The 21,150-nt window shown below is 41.4% G+C and overlaps 1 protein-coding gene across 1 annotated transcript; it reads left to right on the top strand.

Moving 5' to 3' along the window:
- The first annotated feature begins 12,196 nt into the window (after positions 1–12,196).
- On the top strand, positions 12,197–19,084 carry LOC113283883 (protein PEP-RELATED DEVELOPMENT ARRESTED 1, chloroplastic-like). Its single transcript, XM_026533266.1, has 10 exons — positions 12,197–12,626; positions 13,349–13,504; positions 14,079–14,147; positions 14,265–14,438; positions 16,165–16,308; positions 17,000–17,155; positions 17,244–17,309; positions 17,426–17,485; positions 17,639–17,750; positions 18,570–19,084. The coding sequence occupies exons 1-9, from the start codon at positions 12,297–12,299 to the stop codon at positions 17,681–17,683; spliced, it is 1,200 nt and encodes a 399-aa protein (XP_026389051.1). The 5' UTR covers positions 12,197–12,296; the 3' UTR covers positions 17,684–17,750; positions 18,570–19,084.
- The last annotated feature ends 2,066 nt before the right edge of the window (positions 19,085–21,150 follow it).

Raw genomic sequence — 21,150 nt, 5'->3', positions numbered from 1 at the left:
TATTATTAACACTAACTAATCATTACCCAAAATTAATCAGGAGGGTAATTTAGGTATTAATATAAATGTCTAGATAAGCGGTGACCTAGATTTACTTCTAATATCTTTGCCCAAAATAAAACCATGGTCCCCTCAAAAAAAACCATGGCCCCCAAAAAATCGTTCATAAAAATACATAATTCCGCCACTGCCCCCATGAGACGAATCCCCGACGTTGCAGTCACATTCTCCTTCACCTGTTCCGGTGCATTCTTGAAAAACATAATAAATGATTTTGCATAGTTTACAGCTTGCCCAGACCAGTTTGAATAAACTTCAAGTGTTGCTTGAAGAGTATTGAGAGTTGTAGAGTTCAAGTCACCAAAAAGTAGTATGTCACCCGCAAACATAGCATGAGAAGTACTAGGTGTCCATCGATTGATTTTGTAACCATTGTAGAGAACATTCGCCTCCATTTTACGCATTAGCCACGATAACCCTTGTGAGGAAAGGATGAAAAAATATGGCGATAGAAGACATCCCTGACTTGTTTCTCTTTCTCCGTGAAACAATCCTTGTGGCTGTCCATTAACCAATATAGAAAAAGATGTCGTCTTGACACAAGGTATGATGAGTCTCAGGGAGTTTCCTTTGGATATCAATACCCTGCAAAACAGCCGCCAAAATATCTCAATTGCCTTACTCATATCTAGTTTTAGGGCAAAAGCACCAAGAATAGAGTTTGACTTATGCATAAAGTAGATTAGTTATCCAGTAATTAGTTAGTAAACTAGAAGAGAATTTTTTTTTTGAAGGAAAGATGGGCTTGAACAACCCATATTTTATTAAATTACCTCATTAAAACTGAGGTTTGAAGGGATACATAATGGTGCAGAATCACCATTCCAGGAATCATGATAACATCCGTATTAATTACATCAGTAAGAAACAAAAAGAAACAACTAGTACTAAATTTAGAGATTTCGAAACATAAAGAAACGAAAACCAAAATTGTACTAATTTACATTTTTTCAATGAAATTGACACCCTTTTAATGGTTATTGATACAAACCATTTTGATTCATGATCCTTTGATTCTTCATCATCAATATCATATATGTTAGATGCTTCCATTATAGAGAAGTAATAAGCCCAAATTGACACCATCATGATCAATATCGGTATTAATTTCCGAAGTAGATCGTCGTCTTCCATAACATATTTGAAAACGATGCGGCAATTCCACCAATCAATGCCATAATGGCTATCAGAAAACAAATCCGAATAACATGAAGAAGCAATCAGATCCATCAGGAAAACAAATACAAACATATAAAAAACCTAAATATTATTGCCTGAAACAACAATTTGTTTTATTTATTTATCTAATAATACAAACTAACTACTAATTGTATCCAAATCTAACTGGAGGATCTGAAAGATTCAGACCAAATCCAGTAGATTTGAAATACAATGGAAAAGATTTTGATAAAATTTGTGAAGTTGGAGATTTTTTTTCTCGGAGATAAGGGAAAACTAGAAGAGAATATCGAGACTTGAACAACATTGTTATATTAATATTGAGCGTATATTTTTTTGTACTTAGGAATTATATTTTTAAGTTGAGAACAATTCTTTCTGGATGAGTGGTATTTACAACCATTCTTAAACGACATGTTTTCTATCAATTAGCAATTAAATGTTGCTAATAGGGAAATTAAGAAATGTGGTTTCACCCGGTATTATTGGAACCAGAACTAAAATCTATATATTCCATTCCTAAATTCATGGACCTGGCAATCATGGTTTTGTCTCTGGACAACCAACTACCAGAAAGACATACGATGTGGACAGGATGCATACTTCAAGTATGTGGCCCATTTTTAAATGATGACACGTCCTTGTTGAAATCGTAAAACCTTGTATCAGATGCACTTTGCAAGGAAATGGTGCTGCGAGTACTAACCTCTCCACCGACACATTTATTGAGCCGCTCAATATACCTTTTATGGCACCTTGCCTAATACTAGACTCACTGAGTACTTTCCTGTACTATGTTCCCCAGAAGAACCCTTAAATCGGTATGTCATGACGGATTTATGTTCACTCGTAGCAGAGTAGCATGAAACCTCCAAGTACCAAAGTTAAGGCAATTGCACGAAATGCTCAGACAGAAAGCACACTACATTCTGTAGATAACATTTTGTGTGGTAGCATACAAAATCCAGCCAATTATTGCGATAACGCACAAAGAATTCATAAATCCAACTAAATTAAAAAATTAAGGTTTCGCGCCCCGCGCAACATACTAGACCCCGTTGGTCGAAACCATGCTTAGTCAAGCTAGGAAACCAAATCCGCCATAGCGCACTAAAAGTGCGGCCGCACCCTAGCATGCCGTCCCTCTTTCCATCGACCAATCAGGTCGCTTCAAATCCGACACCACGCGCTAAAAGTGTGGTCGTGTCCTAAGCTTGACGTCCCCCCACTTTCATTGACTAATCAGGTTGCTCCAAACCTGGCACGGCCTCAAAAAAGGTCGCTATACATGCTAGCTTCCCAAAACATGCTAGCTTCCCAAAAACCTTCTAGCTCCACAAAACACGCTAGCTTCCCAAAACTTGCTAGCGTCCCAAAACTTGCTAGCTTCCCAAAAACGCGCCAACGCGCCAAACATGCCGCACGCGCATACTACATGCACTAATTAGGGTTTCAACACGCCAAACCCTAATTTGGGCAAGTTGATACCAACATTCCTCCTGAATTCTTCATGAATTTTACTTTCGGGATGTTTTCACCTCCCGAACGAGCTCAAAACCTAAATATTCAGCGTAGGGAGATAAGAAATTCTTTTCCGTGCAAAATGGATGGGCGGACCATCAAAATCCGAGTCCGTACGAGAATTATACAACGATTCTAGTAAAGGGCGCTAATTAGGGTTTCAGCATACCAAACCCTAATTTAAACAAAGCCGCAAGTGCTTCCCTTCCAAGCCGCAAGCGCTTCCCTCCAAGCCGCACACTTCCAGCGGCTCCACTTCATGCCAAATCCATGCCAGCCATGCCTCCATGCCACTGGCTGCCAAACGGAAGGTTGCAACAATCAACGACTACCCTTCCTCCTGAGATGAAAATCTCAGCCTTACAAGTTTGCCACGAAACTTATGGCAACTTTTGGTCGCAATTCCAAATTTCATGGTTTATGCTAAAACCCCTTATTCGAGCATGTTGGCCATGCCACCATGCCACAGCTGCTAGCACGTCGCGATGCCACGGCTTCTAGCAAGTAGCTATGCCACAGCCGTACAAGTTTTCCACCAAACTTATGGAAACTTTTGGTCGCAATGCCAAATTACATGGTTTATGCCAAACCCCCTAATTTGGCCGCGCCTAAAATATGAGCGAGCATGTTGGCCATGCCACCATGCTACAGCTGCTAGCACGTCGCTATGCCGCGGCTGCTGGCATGACGCCATGCCACAACTACTAGCATGTCGCTATGCCACAGCTTCTAGCACGTCACTATGCCACGGCTACTGGCATGAAACCATGCCACAACTACTAGCAAGTAGCTATGACACAGCTGCTGGCATGCAACCATGCCACATATACTAGCACGTCTATATGCCACGGCTACTGGCATGCCACCATGCCACATCTACTAGCACGTCGCTATGCCACACCTACTGGCACACCACCATGCCACATCTACTAGCACGTCGTTATGCCACGCCACTAGCATGCCACCATGCCACGGCTACTTGCATGCCACCATGCCACAGCTACTAGCACGTCGCTATGCCACGGGTACTGGCATGCCACCATGCCACAACTAATGCACGTCGCTATGCCACGGCTACTGGCATGCCACCATGCCACAGCTACTAGCACTTCGCTACGCCACAACCACTAGCATGCCACCATGCCACACATAGCAACCTGCTACACGTTTTCCACGAAAACGCTCGAGACATCAAAACATGTCACAAACTGTGAGAAACTCATCAGGGTATTGGTATGGCGGTTTACAACGTGCGGCGGTGCAATACGCCCGTTACAAAAGTGTTATAAGAGTGAGGCGGTTAGTAAATACAAGAAGTAATGGTGAAACGTTTTCTTCATTATGGAAACATCAATTCCAGGCGTTACCCGCTATCGCTTTCTTCCATCACTCAACCGTTTCCACTTCTTACGAGGCCAGGGTACGTTTTATTACGACTTGTATAAATAGGTTTCCCTATTTCCACCAAAGGTCAAGTTTTTTTTTCAAGAGCATACAACACTCAGAAATCACTTGCTAGCTTTCCCATCTGTTAGCTTTCACTTTCTGATACTAGTCAAACAACTACTCTTCCAGAATCAACTATTCTGGTCTCAACACTCTCTTCGCTTCCCTCCCCAAAACCAACCCTTCTCCTTCACTTTGTGACCGAAGCAACTCTGGAACGAACATTTATTGGTTTAGGCCGGATTTTTACAGGTTGATCTCTCGAATCTAAAGTACTCCCTTGCAGTACATTGTTTAGGGTTGAGACTTGTTTCTCATCCATAACACATGAAATTACCAAAACCAGCAGAAATTATTTTTACCCTCAAACAATTGGCGACCAAAGTGGGAGATTAATCTCTCGGTTACAATATCAATTTCCAATTCCAAGTTTCATTCTTCAACCCTGACATCAAGATGGTAGAAGAAAACGATTTCGCGGGGTTCAATGGATCAGTTGTCAGTTATCACACGACGAGGAATGACTGGGGACTTAACACGGACACAACGACGTAGCTCATGAAGCTTAGACATACGCCCGGAAGATCCATTTTGTTGGGAGACCCTAAAAGCGAGTAAGTCTTATTAGACAGAGTACACAATCTACTACTTCAGGTTTTCGCATTGGAAACCGACAACCATGTTATTCCGAAATTTCATCCCATGCTTTCCACCATCATGCAATATTCACGGTTTCACAATTTTCCCAGATGATTTGCTACTTACACTTGCAATTCAGACTTTAACATATCAAAAGACCATTGTTCCAAAATAATCCAAAACTCTTATAAAAAGCAATCATCTATCAATCCATAAATCAGAAAACCAAACCATAAACTAGGCGTTTCGTTTTCCTTTAAAAGAAAAAAAACATAAGCAAAAGAGGTCTAGAAGATAGAAGATGTTCAAGGAAAATCATTCAGCAATGGCTTGCTCTTCTTAGAGAAAACCTCCTTCGCACTTTGGAGAGCCGCCTGTTTCAACTTCAACTTTTTGGATAACCTTCCGATTTCCGCTTCCTGTTGATTGATCACATCCTCGGAGGAGCCTTCGGTCGCCTCAATTTGCAACTTTTGGATCTCGGTGAAACCCTCAACGAACCAAGGAGCGTTGAACTCAAAGTTTATGCACATGTCCCAGTGGAAACGGTCCGGATCAACAGTAAACCCTGAGAACACTGGTATTGAAATTATTTTCGGTGTTAACGTTCCTTCTAGTGGGGTTAATACACCACCTGCCAACACTAGCGGCGCGGAAAACGTTTCTTCAGGTGTTACGCCGCCGATCATCAGAGCCAGAGCCGCTGTCGCCGCTCCCAACGTTTCTCCAAGTGTGACATCTCCAACCGTCACCAGAACCGCTGCTACTCCACCATCAGGATGGGCGACTGGAGGAGCCAGCAGAAGACGATCTCTTCTTACCACTATTGATTTGATGAAAATACAAAAGGTTCTCGTAAGGCTCAGACAGACATGGCTACAACTCAGAAAGAGATACCTATTTTCTTCAAGACACTAGCGGAACGGTTACCACGAGAGTCACATCAACCCCAGATGGAACCGGAAAAGAATAATTTTAACATATGGCGCAAGCACTTCAGCAGGACGCGCCTTTATAGATGAAGAGGCTCACGTTTCTCCTAAACGCCCAGTAGAAAAATCAACAATCCAATTTTATCAAACGTAGAGATCAGGAATGACTTCTCCAAATCGAGGCAAACAAAATCAGCAACCCTCCTGGGTTCGCAGAGACCCTCTTCCCATCAGTAGCTGCATAATTTCTTGGTACTCCATCCAAATCGTGTAGTCCTAGATAAAACTTTTTTGTGATATTCTGTATTTCTACAAGGCGCATTGTCAAGACATACTCGCAGCCCTCAACCGCACTGCATCAGGAAAGCAGCTGTTTCCAGCCAGGGAAGCCATTTCCGAACCCCAACCTCTCCTGGGAAGCACGATTGATAGACAGAACTGGGGACTCCTAACCACTGTTCTCTTGAAGGATGTCGAGTTTGATAGCACGCTGATTGACGCGGTCTCCGACTTCAACATTGTAACCGTCAAGGCTCTGAGAGGTGCAAGGGAGAATCGAACAGAAGAAGCGTATTCTTTCCCATAAGGAGAAAAACGCTACTGGCCGACCAACACCATTTGTGACGTCTTCCCATGCCATATCGTATCAATTAGTTTTTCGGAGTCAAGGGTTAATGGAATCCTCACTGGAGTTTTCTACAAGATCCGCTTCAACATTCTCTATGGAAGCCGCCTCCTCTTCTAGAGACAGAAGCCGCTCTGCTTCAATGTTTTGCTCTGGAAACCGCTTCAACATTCTCTCGGGAAGCCGCCTCTGCTTCCAGAGCCAGAAGTCGCTCCTCTTCAATGTTTCGCTCTGGAAACCGCTTCAACATTCTCTCGGGAAGACGCCTCCGTTTCCATAGCCATAAGCCGCTCCGCTTCAATGTTTCGCTCTGGAAACCGCTTCAACAGTCTCTCGGGAAGCCGCCTCTGCTTCCAGAGCCAGAAGCTGCTCCGCTTCAATGTTTCGCTCTGGAAACCGCTTCAACATTCTCTCGGGAAGCCGCTATGCTTACAGAACCAGAAGTCGCTCCGCTTCAGCATCCTCTCCATAAACTTCTCCAGGATCCCAAGACGAAGCTTCAGCGTTTTGCTCCATAAGCTTCAACGTCCTCTCCAAGAGATGAAGCCGCTTCAACGCCACACTCCTTCCTTCCAAAGTTCGTGACTGTAGCCACCACACTCCTCCCTATCAAGGATCGTGATCACAGCCAGCCAAGGATCGCAGTTGTGGACGCTTTTTGATCCATCTCGCCAAACCTCGTGGTCATGGAAAGTTTACTCGCTTACGCATACAACCGATACCTTTGCTTCCATGGACGCCCATACAATTCCAGCCGGCCTATTTTGGTTCCTACGCGGTGTAGTCTCTTCTGATCACATCTGCTGCCAAGAACTGTTACTGCTCGTTTGTCGATACCAGCCAAAACTTTACCATAGCAACAATCGCTACAAGGGTAATCCGTACTTCTCCATGTTTTAGTTTCACATGGAAGAAGTAATAAAGTCACCACTAAGGATGCGAGATGGTGATATCCTTATCATGGTCAAGTCACTATCCATACCGGATATAAGCATCCACACCTGGGGACTGAAGCCTCCTTCATGTTTAGAATCTTAAACGCAGTCAACACCTTACCAGCGAATGCAGCAGAAGCACATCTTCCACGAGAAAATAGTCTTATGATAATTACACATGGGGACTACCAGAACGGGACGCCTTTGCTTCTCTCAACCAGGTTATTTCCGATTTAAAAATCATCAATGTCGATGTTTTACAAGCCGTAAGAATTTCTCAACATGAAGCCGTACACGTGCATTAAAGTTCCCAAAAGCACGCCACATAGATACATTCACATATCCGGCCACACCATCGGATCTAACAGAAGTATAACTGGCGCTGCTCACTGCATCCCATTCCATACAATAGTCCAAGGTTCAGAAGATGGTTCAGAGGATGTCATTTAGAACGAAGTCCTTGAGGATTTGATAGCAGCACATCGGCAAACATCTCTCAACTCATCTACTTCACCCAATGGTTGCGGAAGATTTCGACCATACAAGTATCCACAATATATCATCATCGCAATCAAAAGTCTAGTCACCAAATAACCTAAAGTCAAGGATGAACCAACAACGCAACCACAATCTCAAAATTAGACCTGACATTATTTCATCCATCCATCCCAAGAGTGCAATGGAGTTTGGTAAATTTTGAAATCCACTGTCAGATACCCATCCTTCTGGAGTCAGAACCTTATTACACATTCTGGAGAAGATCGATGGAACTGTTGGGCGGGTACATGCTAGAGCACCTACCTTGAGTTCTCCTGGCTCGCCTTGATGATGATTTGGAAATTTCTTTGTCACCGTTAATGCTCCCTCTACCACTGCTAACAAATGACGAAGAGGAGCCAGATATTGCAGATGAAAGCACGGAGCTGGACGAACAACAAAAACAGAAGAGGGTCGATACCCCTTTTCATACGAACGCAGTTTTTAGAGTTTGAACAGAATAAGGATTCCTTACTTCCATGAACGGGAATAGATTACTGGGCGCACCACACTCATGCTCCATAACAAGTAGTGTGCCAATATCTCCGCTCCATGACCGAACCAACAACGCGATAGCACGAGGAACACCAGTCGCTCAACATGCAACTCTCCATGACTCCAGCACTCTGTGGTTAAGTTAGCGGCAGCGTTCCAGCATTCCGTGATCCACCCTGCAAGCCTTCCAAGTGCCATTTCCACCGTCCCACGGACTGAATCCATTAATGCTATCATCACCGCTTGGTAGCCAAGTTCCAGCGCCAACAGTCCCCGTCCAAGACAATGCAAGACGCGCTCACCAGACGCGCATGACAGACTTACTTACAAGACGCGCTTTCCAGACGCGCATGCCAGACGCGCTTACCATACACGCTTACAAGACGCGCATGCCAGACGCGTTTACTAGACGCGCTTGCCAGACGCACTTACCAGACGCGCTTACCATACACGCATGCCAGACGCGCTTACAATACGCGCTTGCCAGACGCACTTACCAGATGCGTTTACCAGACGCGCATGCCAGACGCGCTTACAAGATGCGCATACCGGACGCGCTTACCAAGCCGCACAATGCCCGCGGCTCCCATTACAAGCCGCGCCAATCCATGCCGCGTCCAAGCCGCGTCCAAGCCGCGCCGCGCCAAGTCGCGTCTAAGCCGCGCCAAGCCAAGCCTAACCAAGCCGACCGATGCCAGAGGATCCGTTTCAAGCCGCGCAATGCCAACGACTCCCTTTCACGCCAAGTCTATGCTAGCGACTCCTTTCTAATCTGATGCCAACAGTCTGTGTTTCAGCCAACAACCATATCTACCACCTCGTGGCCTAGCCAGCAGCACAAAATTTACGCAAAGTCACCCATGCAAGAGTTATGGATTTTCTTTACCTCCCGAAAAAAGTTAGTCGGATCTTCCTGACCATCTTCTCATAACTTGCCATTTCGATTTTTCCCTCGTCTGTCACCATCTCATGCTTACCTCGCAACAAGTCCCTTGTTCCGAGCTAAGCAGGGGACTTAATTTTGATGATGGTTTTTAGCTTAGGGTTAAAATCGTAAAACCTTGCATCAGATGTGACATCACTCTGCAAGGAAACGGTGCTACGAGTACTAACCTCTCCACCGACACATTTATTGAGCCGCTCAATATACCTTTTCTGGCGCCTCGCCAATACTAGACTCACTGAGTACTTTCTGTGCTATGTACCCAAGCAGAACCCTTAAATCGATATGGCATGACGGATTTATGCTCACTCGCAGCGGAGTAGCATGAAACCTCCAAGTACCAAAGTTAAGGCCATTGCACGAAATGCTCAGACAGAAAGCACACTGCATTCTGTAGATAACATTTTGTGTGGAAGCATACAAAATCCAGCCAATTATTGTGATAACTCAGAAAGAATTCATAAATCCGACTAAATTAAGGTTTCACGCCCCGCGCAGCATACTAGACCCCGTTGGTCGAAACCATGCCTAGTCAAGCTAGGCAACCAAATCCGCCACAGCGCACTAAAAATGCGACCGTACCCTAGCATGCCGGCCCTCTTTCTATCGACCAATCAGGTCAATTCAAATCCGCCACCGCGCGTTAAAAGTGTGGTTGTGCCCTAAGCTTGCCAGCCCCCCACTTTAATTGACCAATCAGGTTGCTCCAAACCTGCCTCGGTCTAAAAAGAGGTTGCTATACATGCTAGCTTCCCAAAACATGTTAGCTTCCCAAAAACCTGCTAGCTCCACAAAACATGCTAGCTTCCCAAAACACGCTAGTGTCCCAAAAAATTTTAGCGTCCCAAACCTTGCTAGCTTCCCAAAAACGCGCCAACACGCCAAACATGTCGCACGCACATACTACATGCACTAATTAGGGATTCAACACGCCAAACCCTAATTTGGGCAAGTTGCTACCAACATCCCTCCTGAATTCTTCCTGAGTTTTACTTTCGGGCTGTTTTCACCTCCCTAACGAGCTCGAAACCTAAATTTTCCCTCCTAAGGAAATAAGAAATTCTTTTCCGTGCAGAATGGAGGGGAGGACCATCAAAATCCGAGTCCGTACAAGAATTATACAGCGATTCTAGTAAAGGCCGCTAATTAGGGTTTCAGCATACCAAACCCTAATTTAGACAAAGACGCAAGCGCTTCCCTTCCAAGCCGCACACTTCCAGCGGATCCACTTCATGCTAAAGCCATGCCGGCCATGCCTCCATGCCACTGGCTGCCAAACGGAAGTTTGCAATAATCAACGGCTACCCTTCCTCCTGAGATGCAAATCTCAGCCTTACAAGTTTGCCACGAAACTTATGGCAACTTTTGGTCGCAATTCCAAATTTCATGGTTTATGCTAAAACCCCTTATTCGAGCATGTTGGCCATGTCACCATGCCACAGCTGCTAGCACGTCGCGATGCCACGGCTTCTAGCAAGTAGCTATGCCACAGCTGCTGGCATGCCGCCATGCCACATATACTAGCACGTCGCCATGCTACGGCTACTGGCATGCCGCCATTCCACAGCTACTAGCACGTCGCTATGCCACGGCTACTGGCACGCCAACATGCCACATCTACTAGCACGTCTCTATGCCTCGGCTACTGGCATGCCACAACTACTAGCACGTCGCTATGCCACGGCTAATGACATGCCACCATGCCAAAATACTAGCACGTCGCTATGCCACGGTTACTGTCATGCCACAACTACTAGCACGTCGCTATGCCACAGCCACTGGCATGCCACCATGCCACACATAGCAACCTGCTACCCGTTTTCCACGAAAACGCTCGAGACATCAAAACATGCCACAAACTGGGGGATACTCATCAGGGTATTGGTCTGGCGGTTTACATCGTGCGACGTGCAATACGTCCGTTACAAGACAGTGTCATAAGAGTGAGGCGGTTAGTAAATACAAGAAGTAATGGTGAAACGTTTTCTTCATTATGGAAACATCAATTCCAGGAGTTACCCGTTACCGTTTTCTTCCATCAGTCAACCGTTTCCACTTCTTACGAGGCCACGTGACGGTTTATTACGACTTGTATAAATAGGTTTCACCTATTTCCACCAAAGGACAAGTTTTTTTCAGGAGCATACAACACTCAGAAATCACTTGTTAGCTTTCCCATCTGTTAGCTTTCACTTTCTGATACAAGTCAAACAACTACTCTTCCAGAATCAACTATTCTGGTCTCAACACTCTCTTCGCTTCCCTCCCCAAAACCAACCCTTCTCCTTCACTTTGTGACCGGAGCAAGTCTGGAACGACCATTTCTTGGTTTGGGCCGGATTTGTACAGATTGATCTCTTGAATCTAAAGTACTCCCTTGCAGTACATTGTTTAGGGTTTAAACTCGTCTCTCACCCACAACACACGAAATTACCAAAACCAGCAGAAACTGTTTTCACCCTTAAACAGTCCTATAAAGTATGATATTTTTTTTTTGAAAAACTGTTTTATTACCTAACTGTTTATTCTTTTTCCCTTTTTTCAACTTCCTACTTTTTCTCAAAAAATAGAGCAGTTATGGAGATTTAGAGAGGGCAGGTAAATAGGTGTCAGAAAATAAAGAAGGGCCACGTACAAAATGTATATGACCCGACTACATCGTAGCCGGGGCGCCAGAAAGAATACTGCCAGCGGCTAAGACTTGGCCCCTATGGGAATAACTTGGTCCCTGCCCTTTATCCGTAAAATTTCCCTGACCGATCAAGTTTCCGAATTGGCATGCGAAAATTGCAAGCATATGGTTAACCTAGTGGTCTTGGGTTCGAACCCACTGCGTACAAATATGTTTATTTTATCGTTATCTCCTATTTCTCTCCTATTTCTCTCCTATTTCATTTCTCACAGCCTTTTAGGTCTTCGAGTTTCTCAACAATTCCTCACTAGTTCAGTGGTACTTACAGGAAAAATCGTCCCGAAGCAAATTAATGGAGAGATTAGTGGTATTTCCTTCTAGTTCTTGTTTACTAACTTCTGTTCTGAACCCCAAAACATACCCTTCTTTTTTTTCTTCTCAACTGCTCACAGTGTCATTTCTCCCCAAAGCAAAACCCCTTTTGTCCTTTCAACCTAAGAAGAAGCAAAACCCATCTTGGAATCTGTATGTAAGTTATGAAGTTGGTGGTGGATTTCCTGAAGAAGATTTTGGTGGAGTGAAAACACTAGAAAATGCTGAGAAACAAGACCCTGAATATTATAAAGCTCTTCTTGATGGTGGTGAACAAGTTACTTCTGTTCTTGAAGAAATGATTAAGCTAGTAAGTTTTTGACCTCAATTTATGCTTAATTTCCGCATATTTTATCTATAGTTGAATATTTAGTGACATTTTAAGGACTGAAAAGAATGCGAAATTTTGAGTCCTTCATAGATTGAGGCTGGTATGGGTAATGGCCATGTATAATTGTTGCACTGTTAGGAAATAGTGCAAATGGTTTGAATAACTAGGGCATTTTCAATTGTCAAGGTTGAAGATGGAACCAAATGCCTATTTTCCGCTGTAATTGAATAATAAGTAGGCCTCATCAAGTGATAATTAGTAATATGTTATCGCTAGAGTTTGTCATTATAATTGGTCTTTATTGGAAGTCAATATGACAATCTTCTTAGATTAATTTGATTTGAGTGAGTTTCTTAGCTTTTTCATAGTTCTCGAAAAGTTATTAGCTACCACGAAACATTGATATATACCACCTTTGAGCTTGTAATTGAGATAAATCTGTTCATATCCTGCAAGTTTTTCCAAATTGTACTCCAGCCCTCTAATTTCCTTCCATTCCTCACACTTTCTCTAAGTTTTCCTATATGTAGTACATTTGTTTTTCTTTTCTAAAGCTATACTATCTTATCCTTTATTCCATTTACTGGTGTCGATACCATTCCTCACTTACTGTATAAGCTGCGTGAGGTAACACGTAACACCTTTTCTTATTGGATGTACCATCTGACTGTTTGTTTGTTAATATACATATCTGATTAAAGTTGGAAGACATGAATATGAATGAAGCATCTGAGGAGGTGGCTGTTGAGATAGCTGCACAAGGAGTTATTGGCAAGAGAGTTGATCAAATGGAGTCTGGGTTTATGATGGCTCTTGATTACATGATCCAACTGGCAGAGAAAGACGATGATGACCAGGTATCTTAAGACACTATTATATGCGGTGAAATAGAGATCATTGTTATTTTCGAGTTGTAGAAATGAAATTAGTTTCAAATGGTTTTCTTGCTGTTTAATTGAAAGATGCAGGAGAGAGTAAGTAAATATAATTCAGAAAGCATATCCCCCTGATGGTACAAATTTGTTTTGCCATGAAATTTAAAAATATGGTACAAAATTTGGCACAGGGGAGCGAGTGTTATAGAATATCTTTGAGAGAAAAGTTACTGAAGTTAAAAGTAGTTGCATTTTGATAAAGAAACTGTTTTTGTTCAATGTTTCTGTAAAAAAAACCATGGTTCTGATTTTTAATGCGTATGTACTGAAAAATATGTGCATTAATACGTCTTCACTTACCATTATAGGCACCAGCTTTTCCATGAGTTGGAGATCTAAGTTCATAACAATTGCTCCCTTTAAACCTTTTCCACACTGTATGGCTAATTGACTAACAGAGTAGAGGTTAGCCATGTCTAAAGTATAATCTCCGACAATAATCATTCGTTTTTTGCTCTCTCACATTTTTAATTGTTCATTTCTTTTCCTTTTGCAGCGCAAGTCACTCTTGGAGGTTATCAAGCAGACAGTGTTATCTCATCTTACCAAAAAGTGCCCCCCACATGTGAGGCCATGTTCGTTTGGCACTAATATGATATTAACTCTAAGCAAAAGGAACCTGTAACTACAACCATTTATTCAACATGAAGTGATAATTCTTTTTTGTTTTTGACATTTTCAGGTTCAAGTGATTGGTCTACTCTGTCGAACACCCAAAAAAGAAAGCAGACATGAATTGCTACGCCGAGTGGCTGCTGGAGGTGGTGTCTTTCAAACTGGGAATGATGGTACGAAAGTGCAACTTCCAGGGGCAAATTTAAATGACATAGCAAACCAGGCTGATGATTTACTAGAGGTAACACAATACTGGCACAATGGCTTTGAAAAATCTGGTCATTAGTGAAACTTTTTGGTAATCAGTTTTAGGCCCGTAAATAAATCTGAAAAACTATGAAAGAAGTGGCATGATATTATATGGCCTGTGTTGGGATTCTAGCATATCCATGTCCTGATTGGCCGTTTCATCTTTTTATTTTTCCTTCATAATTTCTAACCAAACCGTAGAAAATGAATATTAACCATGAATACAAAATGCCAAGTGGTTTAGGCTTTCTACTCATATTGGTGCTTCAGTGGTAAACATCATACTATCTAAGTATCTTAAGTAGTGTTCTGGTTAGTTGAAACGCTAGGGAACTCTCAAATTTAAAATGTGAACTAGTAGATGCAGATAGAAATGACGATGACTGCATGTTCGTTAGTCATAAGTTACAAACCAAATGATTGCTCAGCTCCTAAATTTGACTTCTCTCAGGTTAAATCGATGTAGATCAGCATGCTGGGGCAACTACCCTATAAATGCACCTGGAATAATATAAATACTGAACTTCTGCACCAATTTAGAACTATGTAACAAGGATCCTGCAGTTTTTAAAACTTTGAGGTGTCTACACGCATTACATTTGTACTTGGGTTTGACACTGCTAGGCACAGTCGTGGTCATCGCAGTCGCCATTAGCCTCTTGCATCTATTTATTTCAAAATCCTAAGATTATCAAGTCATGTTCATCTCCCCATACCAGTGCGTGTAGTTGTCATTTTGAGGTCGCTGTGTTTTTGTATCATGGTTACATACACTTGGAGTAACCAAATTGATCTCCATCCCTTGCTTGTCTAGATTGTAGACATCAAATTACTATAGTGGTTGTTTCTTGAATCCATTTTTACATCATATCTTTCATTTTGACTGCTGGACATTATATCGGTAACCTGTCAAGTATTTGTATGTCCGGTCCAAGGTTTTAAAAAGCGAAAGCGTGGGGCGAAGCGCTCTCATACCAAAGCGTGAAGCGCTGTGAAAGCGTAAAGCGAAAGCGAGCTTTTTGAAATATATAATAATATATATAAATAAGAAGTTATCAACCTAATAAAAGAAAACTACGAAGTTCAAATATAATGAAAGGAACAATTAGACTAACTAAGCATATGGCATACTGATATTGCATATACTACCCAAGAGATATTTAAAAATACTAGCCACGGAAAAAAGGCATCATTCATATCATCATGTAGATGGTCATCGTCATCATGATCATCATGCCCTATAAATTAGGTTTATTAGTATTTAGTTAGAAAACGTGAAACAGGCCCTACTGGGCTTCAAAGGCCGACTTTTCACTTTCTAATATAAACCAATTCGTAAAGCGGCGCTCTAGAAGCGCCTAGGACCTGAAGCGCAAAAAAGCGCCCAAAAGCGCGCCCCACAAACGCCTTTTTAAACCATGATCCGGTCCTTATTCTCAAGTGTAGCTATTCTAATTAAAGTACAGGAATATTGATCAAAATACTAAATTCTAATTAAGTGAGATTCACTTGGAAACTGTGTGCATTCTTATAAATCTCAGTGAAGGATGGCTGCATGCCTGCTTGAACAGTTTTATTACTAATGGAGCTGAAAACTGTTGTGTTTCTATCTGCAGTGGTCTGGGATTCTAAATTGCCATCTTTAGTTCTGATTCCCTTTTATGTCTTGGAAATTTGACCCTCTTATAAGTTATATCCACATCAACTTTATTTTGCAGACAATGGAATCTAGGCCCGTTGTTCCTGATAGAAAACTACTTGCAAGGCTTGTTCTGATCAGAGAAGAGGCTCGGAATATGATGGGAGGTGGTATTCTAGATGAAAGGAATGACCGGGGTTTCACAACCCTCCCCGAAGCAGAGGTTATCCCTCTCTCTCTCTCTCTCTCTCTCTCTCTCTCTCTCTCTCTCTCATTATTTGATTCTCGAGTTATAGCATTACTTGCAACCTCAAAAGCTGCATTTCCTTGAATCTCAAAATCAGGAGATGTATTGCTGAACTTTGATGCTTAGGAAATTGAAACTTGCTCTATATAATCAGAAAAGATCTCAGGACCTAAGAAGCCACCTTTGAATTAGTATACTTACAGTCCGTTATTATTTGTTCATTCTCGATGACAAAACACATGTAAACGCCTTGCACCAAAGGTATATAAAAAATGCAAGCCAGAAATTCGTGGCCAGTAGTTTTGAGTTTCGATTCCTAAGTACTCCTTGCACAACTCTGATCTTGCTTTTTCGTTTTTCTTGATAAATATGAAACTGGTCACGCTTCCTTCCAGATAAATTTAAGGGTGGATCTAATTCAGACATATGCTTTATTTGGTAAAACTGTGCTATTATGGGTAAACGTTTAAAGTGGCATCGTAAGTTTTGAAAGCATTACATTCATTGTAACTTAATCTCACCTGTATGCGATTAGGGCGCACCACATACTCTTCTTGTAAGAAACAATGTCCGACATGTGTATTAAAGATTACTCACAAGAGAAATCCAGTTACTATTGTTGTTAATATGATTGAGTTTTCCTGAAACAATCCTTGTTAAAATGCAGGTTAACTTTCTGACAAAGCTAGTTGCTTTGAGACCTGGGAAAACTGTTGAAGAGATGATTAGGAATGTAATGCTAGGAAAAGATGAAGGTGAAGACAAAAGTGACGAGGATGACAAAACCAATACAGAGAAGATACCTGGTGGGATTACTGGAAGGGTGAGTTATGATTGACTGGAATGAGTATCATTATCTGAACTTTGAAGAATGTGTTTCGAGTTGCATTCTGAAACATTGTAGTTTCCAGGCTAGTGTTTCTGGACGCACACCACTTCCTGTACGACCTGGCATGTTTCTGGAGTCTGTTTCCAAGGTATCATCACACTCTTTCTGAATTGTAGAATCTGTACAAGATAAATGCTCGATTACATATTTATCTGTGGTACTCCAGCAATCCTTTTATATGTATATTGTTTCTGAACTTCGCAGGTCCTTGGTGGCATCTATTCTGGAAATGTTTCCGGCATCACAGCTCAACACCTTGAATGGGTAAGCTTTTTCGGGTTTGAAACTGTGTGCACAAACATCTCCACTTACTACTTTTGTTGTGTTTTGCTGTTTCCAAGGGCTCCGCTTCTTTCTCTTTAGAGTGTTTTTTTTCTATTTTAAACATCTAATGGACACCATTTTTGATCCTTCCAGGTTCATCAGAAGACACTCCTAATTCTTCAGGAAATAGCTTTCTAGTGGAGACTTCCATAGATGCACCATTCTTGGTTTTCTCATCAGTTGTTACCCGCTGCAGCCCTTCCAGGTATTATGCCTTGACTTTCTATACTTATCCATTCTAAATATTGAACTGTATCTAGGCATAAATAACTAAACAAAATATGTGGGGAAACGCAAAGTAGAAGCATTGTTTAAAGGTTAAGACTCTTTACTGGAATTTTCGCCTAAACTTGCTCATACTGATTAGGAAAAAAACTTAGAAGTAAGAAATGATCGATAATGTTAAGTGATACTATGTAGAAGTTCATTTCTACTTGCAGCAACTTCTTGTTGAATTTTGTAAGTGTCCAAATCTAATCCTTGCATTATAACCTCCTTGAGAAATTATAGAATTTCAAACGATTTGTTCATGAAAAAAGAATCTTTTCTAGCTTTCACTCCACTTGTCTACAACCCAAGGGGTATAACTCCAGATTTTCCTGATTCTTTGAATTCTTCCGAATCATCTGACTCTTCGTCAAATTAGATCTCTTAATTATGACTTATTGACATGATCATCGATGAGGCTTTAAATTCTGCTTTCCCCATTCTCGTATCTAGCTATAAACTTATACATCTTATAACCATTGGTTTCTGCTCGTCTGAACAAGATCCTCTCATTGGTGGGGATTTCATCCACCGGTAAGTGTATTACCGGGTTAAAAATCAATCCTCTATCTATAGCGACCAGGGTTGTTATATAAAAGGAAGGAATTACAACAGGAATTCCTCGAGTCATCTAGGTATCGAGTAACCCTTCACAACAAAATCTTGTCATGCCTAGTTTAGAGTCGAGGTTGATACTGAACTGATGCCCTTTTCTTTAACTTCGAATTTCTGACGCTTTATTTGTGCGTAATGGCAGACATGAATTGCTAAGATCAAATCTCCGATGAACGAGAGAGGAACTATCTTCCTTATCTAGTTTGTCAAGTACGGAAGTCAAGTAAAGAAGTTCTGAACTGAAAACAAGAGCGAAAGGGTGAAGACTAAGAGATCTACTGGCCACATCCTTAGCATCGTGAAATATAAGCTATACTAACTAAAATCAAAGCGACCACCTGCACTCTCTAAAGGTTGAAGAAAAATGAAGTTTATAAAATTCTTCAGTTGTTCAGAGCCAGAAACATTTGAACTGCCGCTCTGATTAAACTAGCAAGTTCTGCCTGTAAAATCTCCACACTGCAAAGGTCAAACCACACAAACAACTTCAAGGTAATTACACCTTCAGGGTGGTGTGGCTCACTGATCTCATCTACCAGTTATCTGTGTTTTGATCTGGTCTTGACATTCTTATAGTTTGCAAGGTTCGAACTTCAAACAACTCTTGTCCCAATTATAAAGAGCTTTCTCTTCTCAGATTTGTAGTATTGACACGCCACAAGCATCCTGTATCTTTTTGGTTTCTTTGAATCTAGCAGCAACCAAAAATACGCAAATGTTTCATTTTTGGCACGGCCCTTCACTCCCTTAGATAAACTCAACCAGATCGGGCCCACAGCTCTGCGTGCCGTCCCCGACTGAATTTAGAAACGGTTGTTCATTTTGAAAAGTTTTGCAACTCTTCAGATAAAGAGGATTGTACCGTTATGAACAGTCAAATGGGGAAACGACGCCTTCTCTAATGCATCCATTCAACTCTATAAATTGGAGGATCTTGAAAATGATACTTTCAGAAAACTGATTTCTTCCTTCTTCCCTCTCTTCTACGCCATTAGTTATAGTTAATTCTTTCATCTTGAACAATTGCAGTTGTTTCACTGATGGAAAAAATTGTTTATATTTCAAAACAAATTGTTTCACTGATGGAGATAGTATAGTAACCGAGTCCCGTACAGCAGATTGGTGGTTTGCCACCGCTGCTACGACGCATGTATCTAACGACAAAGCGCAGTTCAAAACATACAGAAAAAAGTGGGAAATCGTTATGTGTTTGTGGATAATAACCACTCTGCCAAAGTAATTGGGGAAGGAACGGTTGAACTTCAGTTTACTACCGGGAAGAAACTCACATTGAGAAATGTTCTTCATGTACCGGATCTTCGAAAGAATCTTGTGTCTGCTTCATTGTTGGGTAAGCACGGTTTTAAGACCGTGATAGAGTCTGGTAAGATGACACTGACAAAGAATGGAGTCCTAGTTGGAGAAGGCTACTCTTGTGATGGAGGATTTAAATATGGAATGTTATATAGATAATTTTATTTATTTTTTTCTTAGTTTTATTTAGATAACAATTGAAAAAGTTCTTCTGTTCGGATTATACCGAGGAGAAGGCCATTTACTCATAATTTAATTTCTTGCAAAAATGTTGTACCCAATACTTGTGAAATTCGTGTTAAATCAAAACCAAATTGTTTTTGTTTGTTTGTGCAAACAGAAAATGCATCACTAGCAAAGCCAAAGCCGGGCATTGACATGCATGCATCATCTCTTAAATGAGAGGGTACAGAAAACAACATCACTAACTGCATTACTTTCAATAAACCAAACCAAGATTACAAGAAGAAGTTTCAAATGGATTTGGAGGAAAATGAGAAGTCAGTAAGGAATTAAGGCCATGGACGTTAAAAAAGAGGAGACTGTCCCTGCAACTTCTTCTCTTTTAGTCTTCCTGGTCGTTTTCTTTTTCCATACAGAAAAAGAGGAGGAATGAGTGCACAGAGCTTATAGAGAATACCAAACAAAACCCCACTCCTGTAAATTCTAAGGTTTCACTCTCGTTATCATCATAAACATTTTCCTTTTACTTTTCTCTATTTTGCTTACATGCGTTAAAAAAATCATAAACATTTTCCTTCATCTTCTTCAAGTTGTCTACAGTGAAGTTCATTATCTAGGTATTGATTCCTCTAACTAATATTCTGTTCTGCATGTTTTGTTTATTCCGTTTCTTGAAGTTGGATTGGATTGTTGCATGTAGGTACTAAGGTACAGGTTAACGATGGCGGCGAGATCGCCGAAAGAACACATAGAAGAGATAAGGAAAGGGAAGTTTTCAATAGGAGCTAAAGAACCGAATCTCTTAACTGAGGATCTTCATCAAGATGTTAAGAATCTCTCAGCGGAATTGTATGCCAAAGATGTTCATTTTCTAATGGAAATTATTCAGGTATTGTAGTGTTCAATTTGCATTATATCATTACTTGTCAATATTGGATCCGTAGATGTATTTTCTTGTTGTTATTGCTGTTGAAATTGATATTCAATCTTAGTGAAGTGAAGTACAATGTGCAGTCGGTAGTAGCTTGAGAAGCATCTGCATAGAGTAGGATTTGTTGTCTTTTTGAATGTGTAATTTATCTTTTGATTGGTAAATGAGGTTCAACTTTACTTACCGGTTTACTTTTAGATTGTGTTTGTGGTTTATTCTTGTTGCATTTATTTCGTTTTGTATTTTGCGGTGGAGTGTGCAATCACTAATTTTGAAGTTTTGACAATTGAATTCT

Source organism: Papaver somniferum, chromosome 5 (assembly GCF_003573695.1).
Source record: "Papaver somniferum cultivar HN1 chromosome 5, ASM357369v1, whole genome shotgun sequence".
NCBI classification, from domain to species: Eukaryota; Viridiplantae; Streptophyta; class Magnoliopsida; order Ranunculales; family Papaveraceae; genus Papaver; species Papaver somniferum.
This window is presented reverse-complemented; position numbering and strand designations above follow the sequence as displayed.

What these genes read in the sequence shown, in the direction of transcription:
- LOC113283883 (XM_026533266.1), top strand. Translation starts at nt 12,297, where the DNA reads ATGGAGAGATTAGTGGTATTTCCTTCTAGTTCTTGTTTACTAACTTCT. An exon ending in CAACCCTCCCCGAAGCAGAG is followed by an intron (nt 16,309 to 16,999) that starts GTTATCCCTCTC and finishes GTTAAAATGCAG; the next exon opens with GTTAACTTTCTGACAAAGCT. An exon ending in CAGCTCAACACCTTGAATGG is followed by an intron (nt 17,486 to 17,638) that starts GTAAGCTTTTTC and finishes TGATCCTTCCAG; the next exon opens with GTTCATCAGAAGACACTCCT.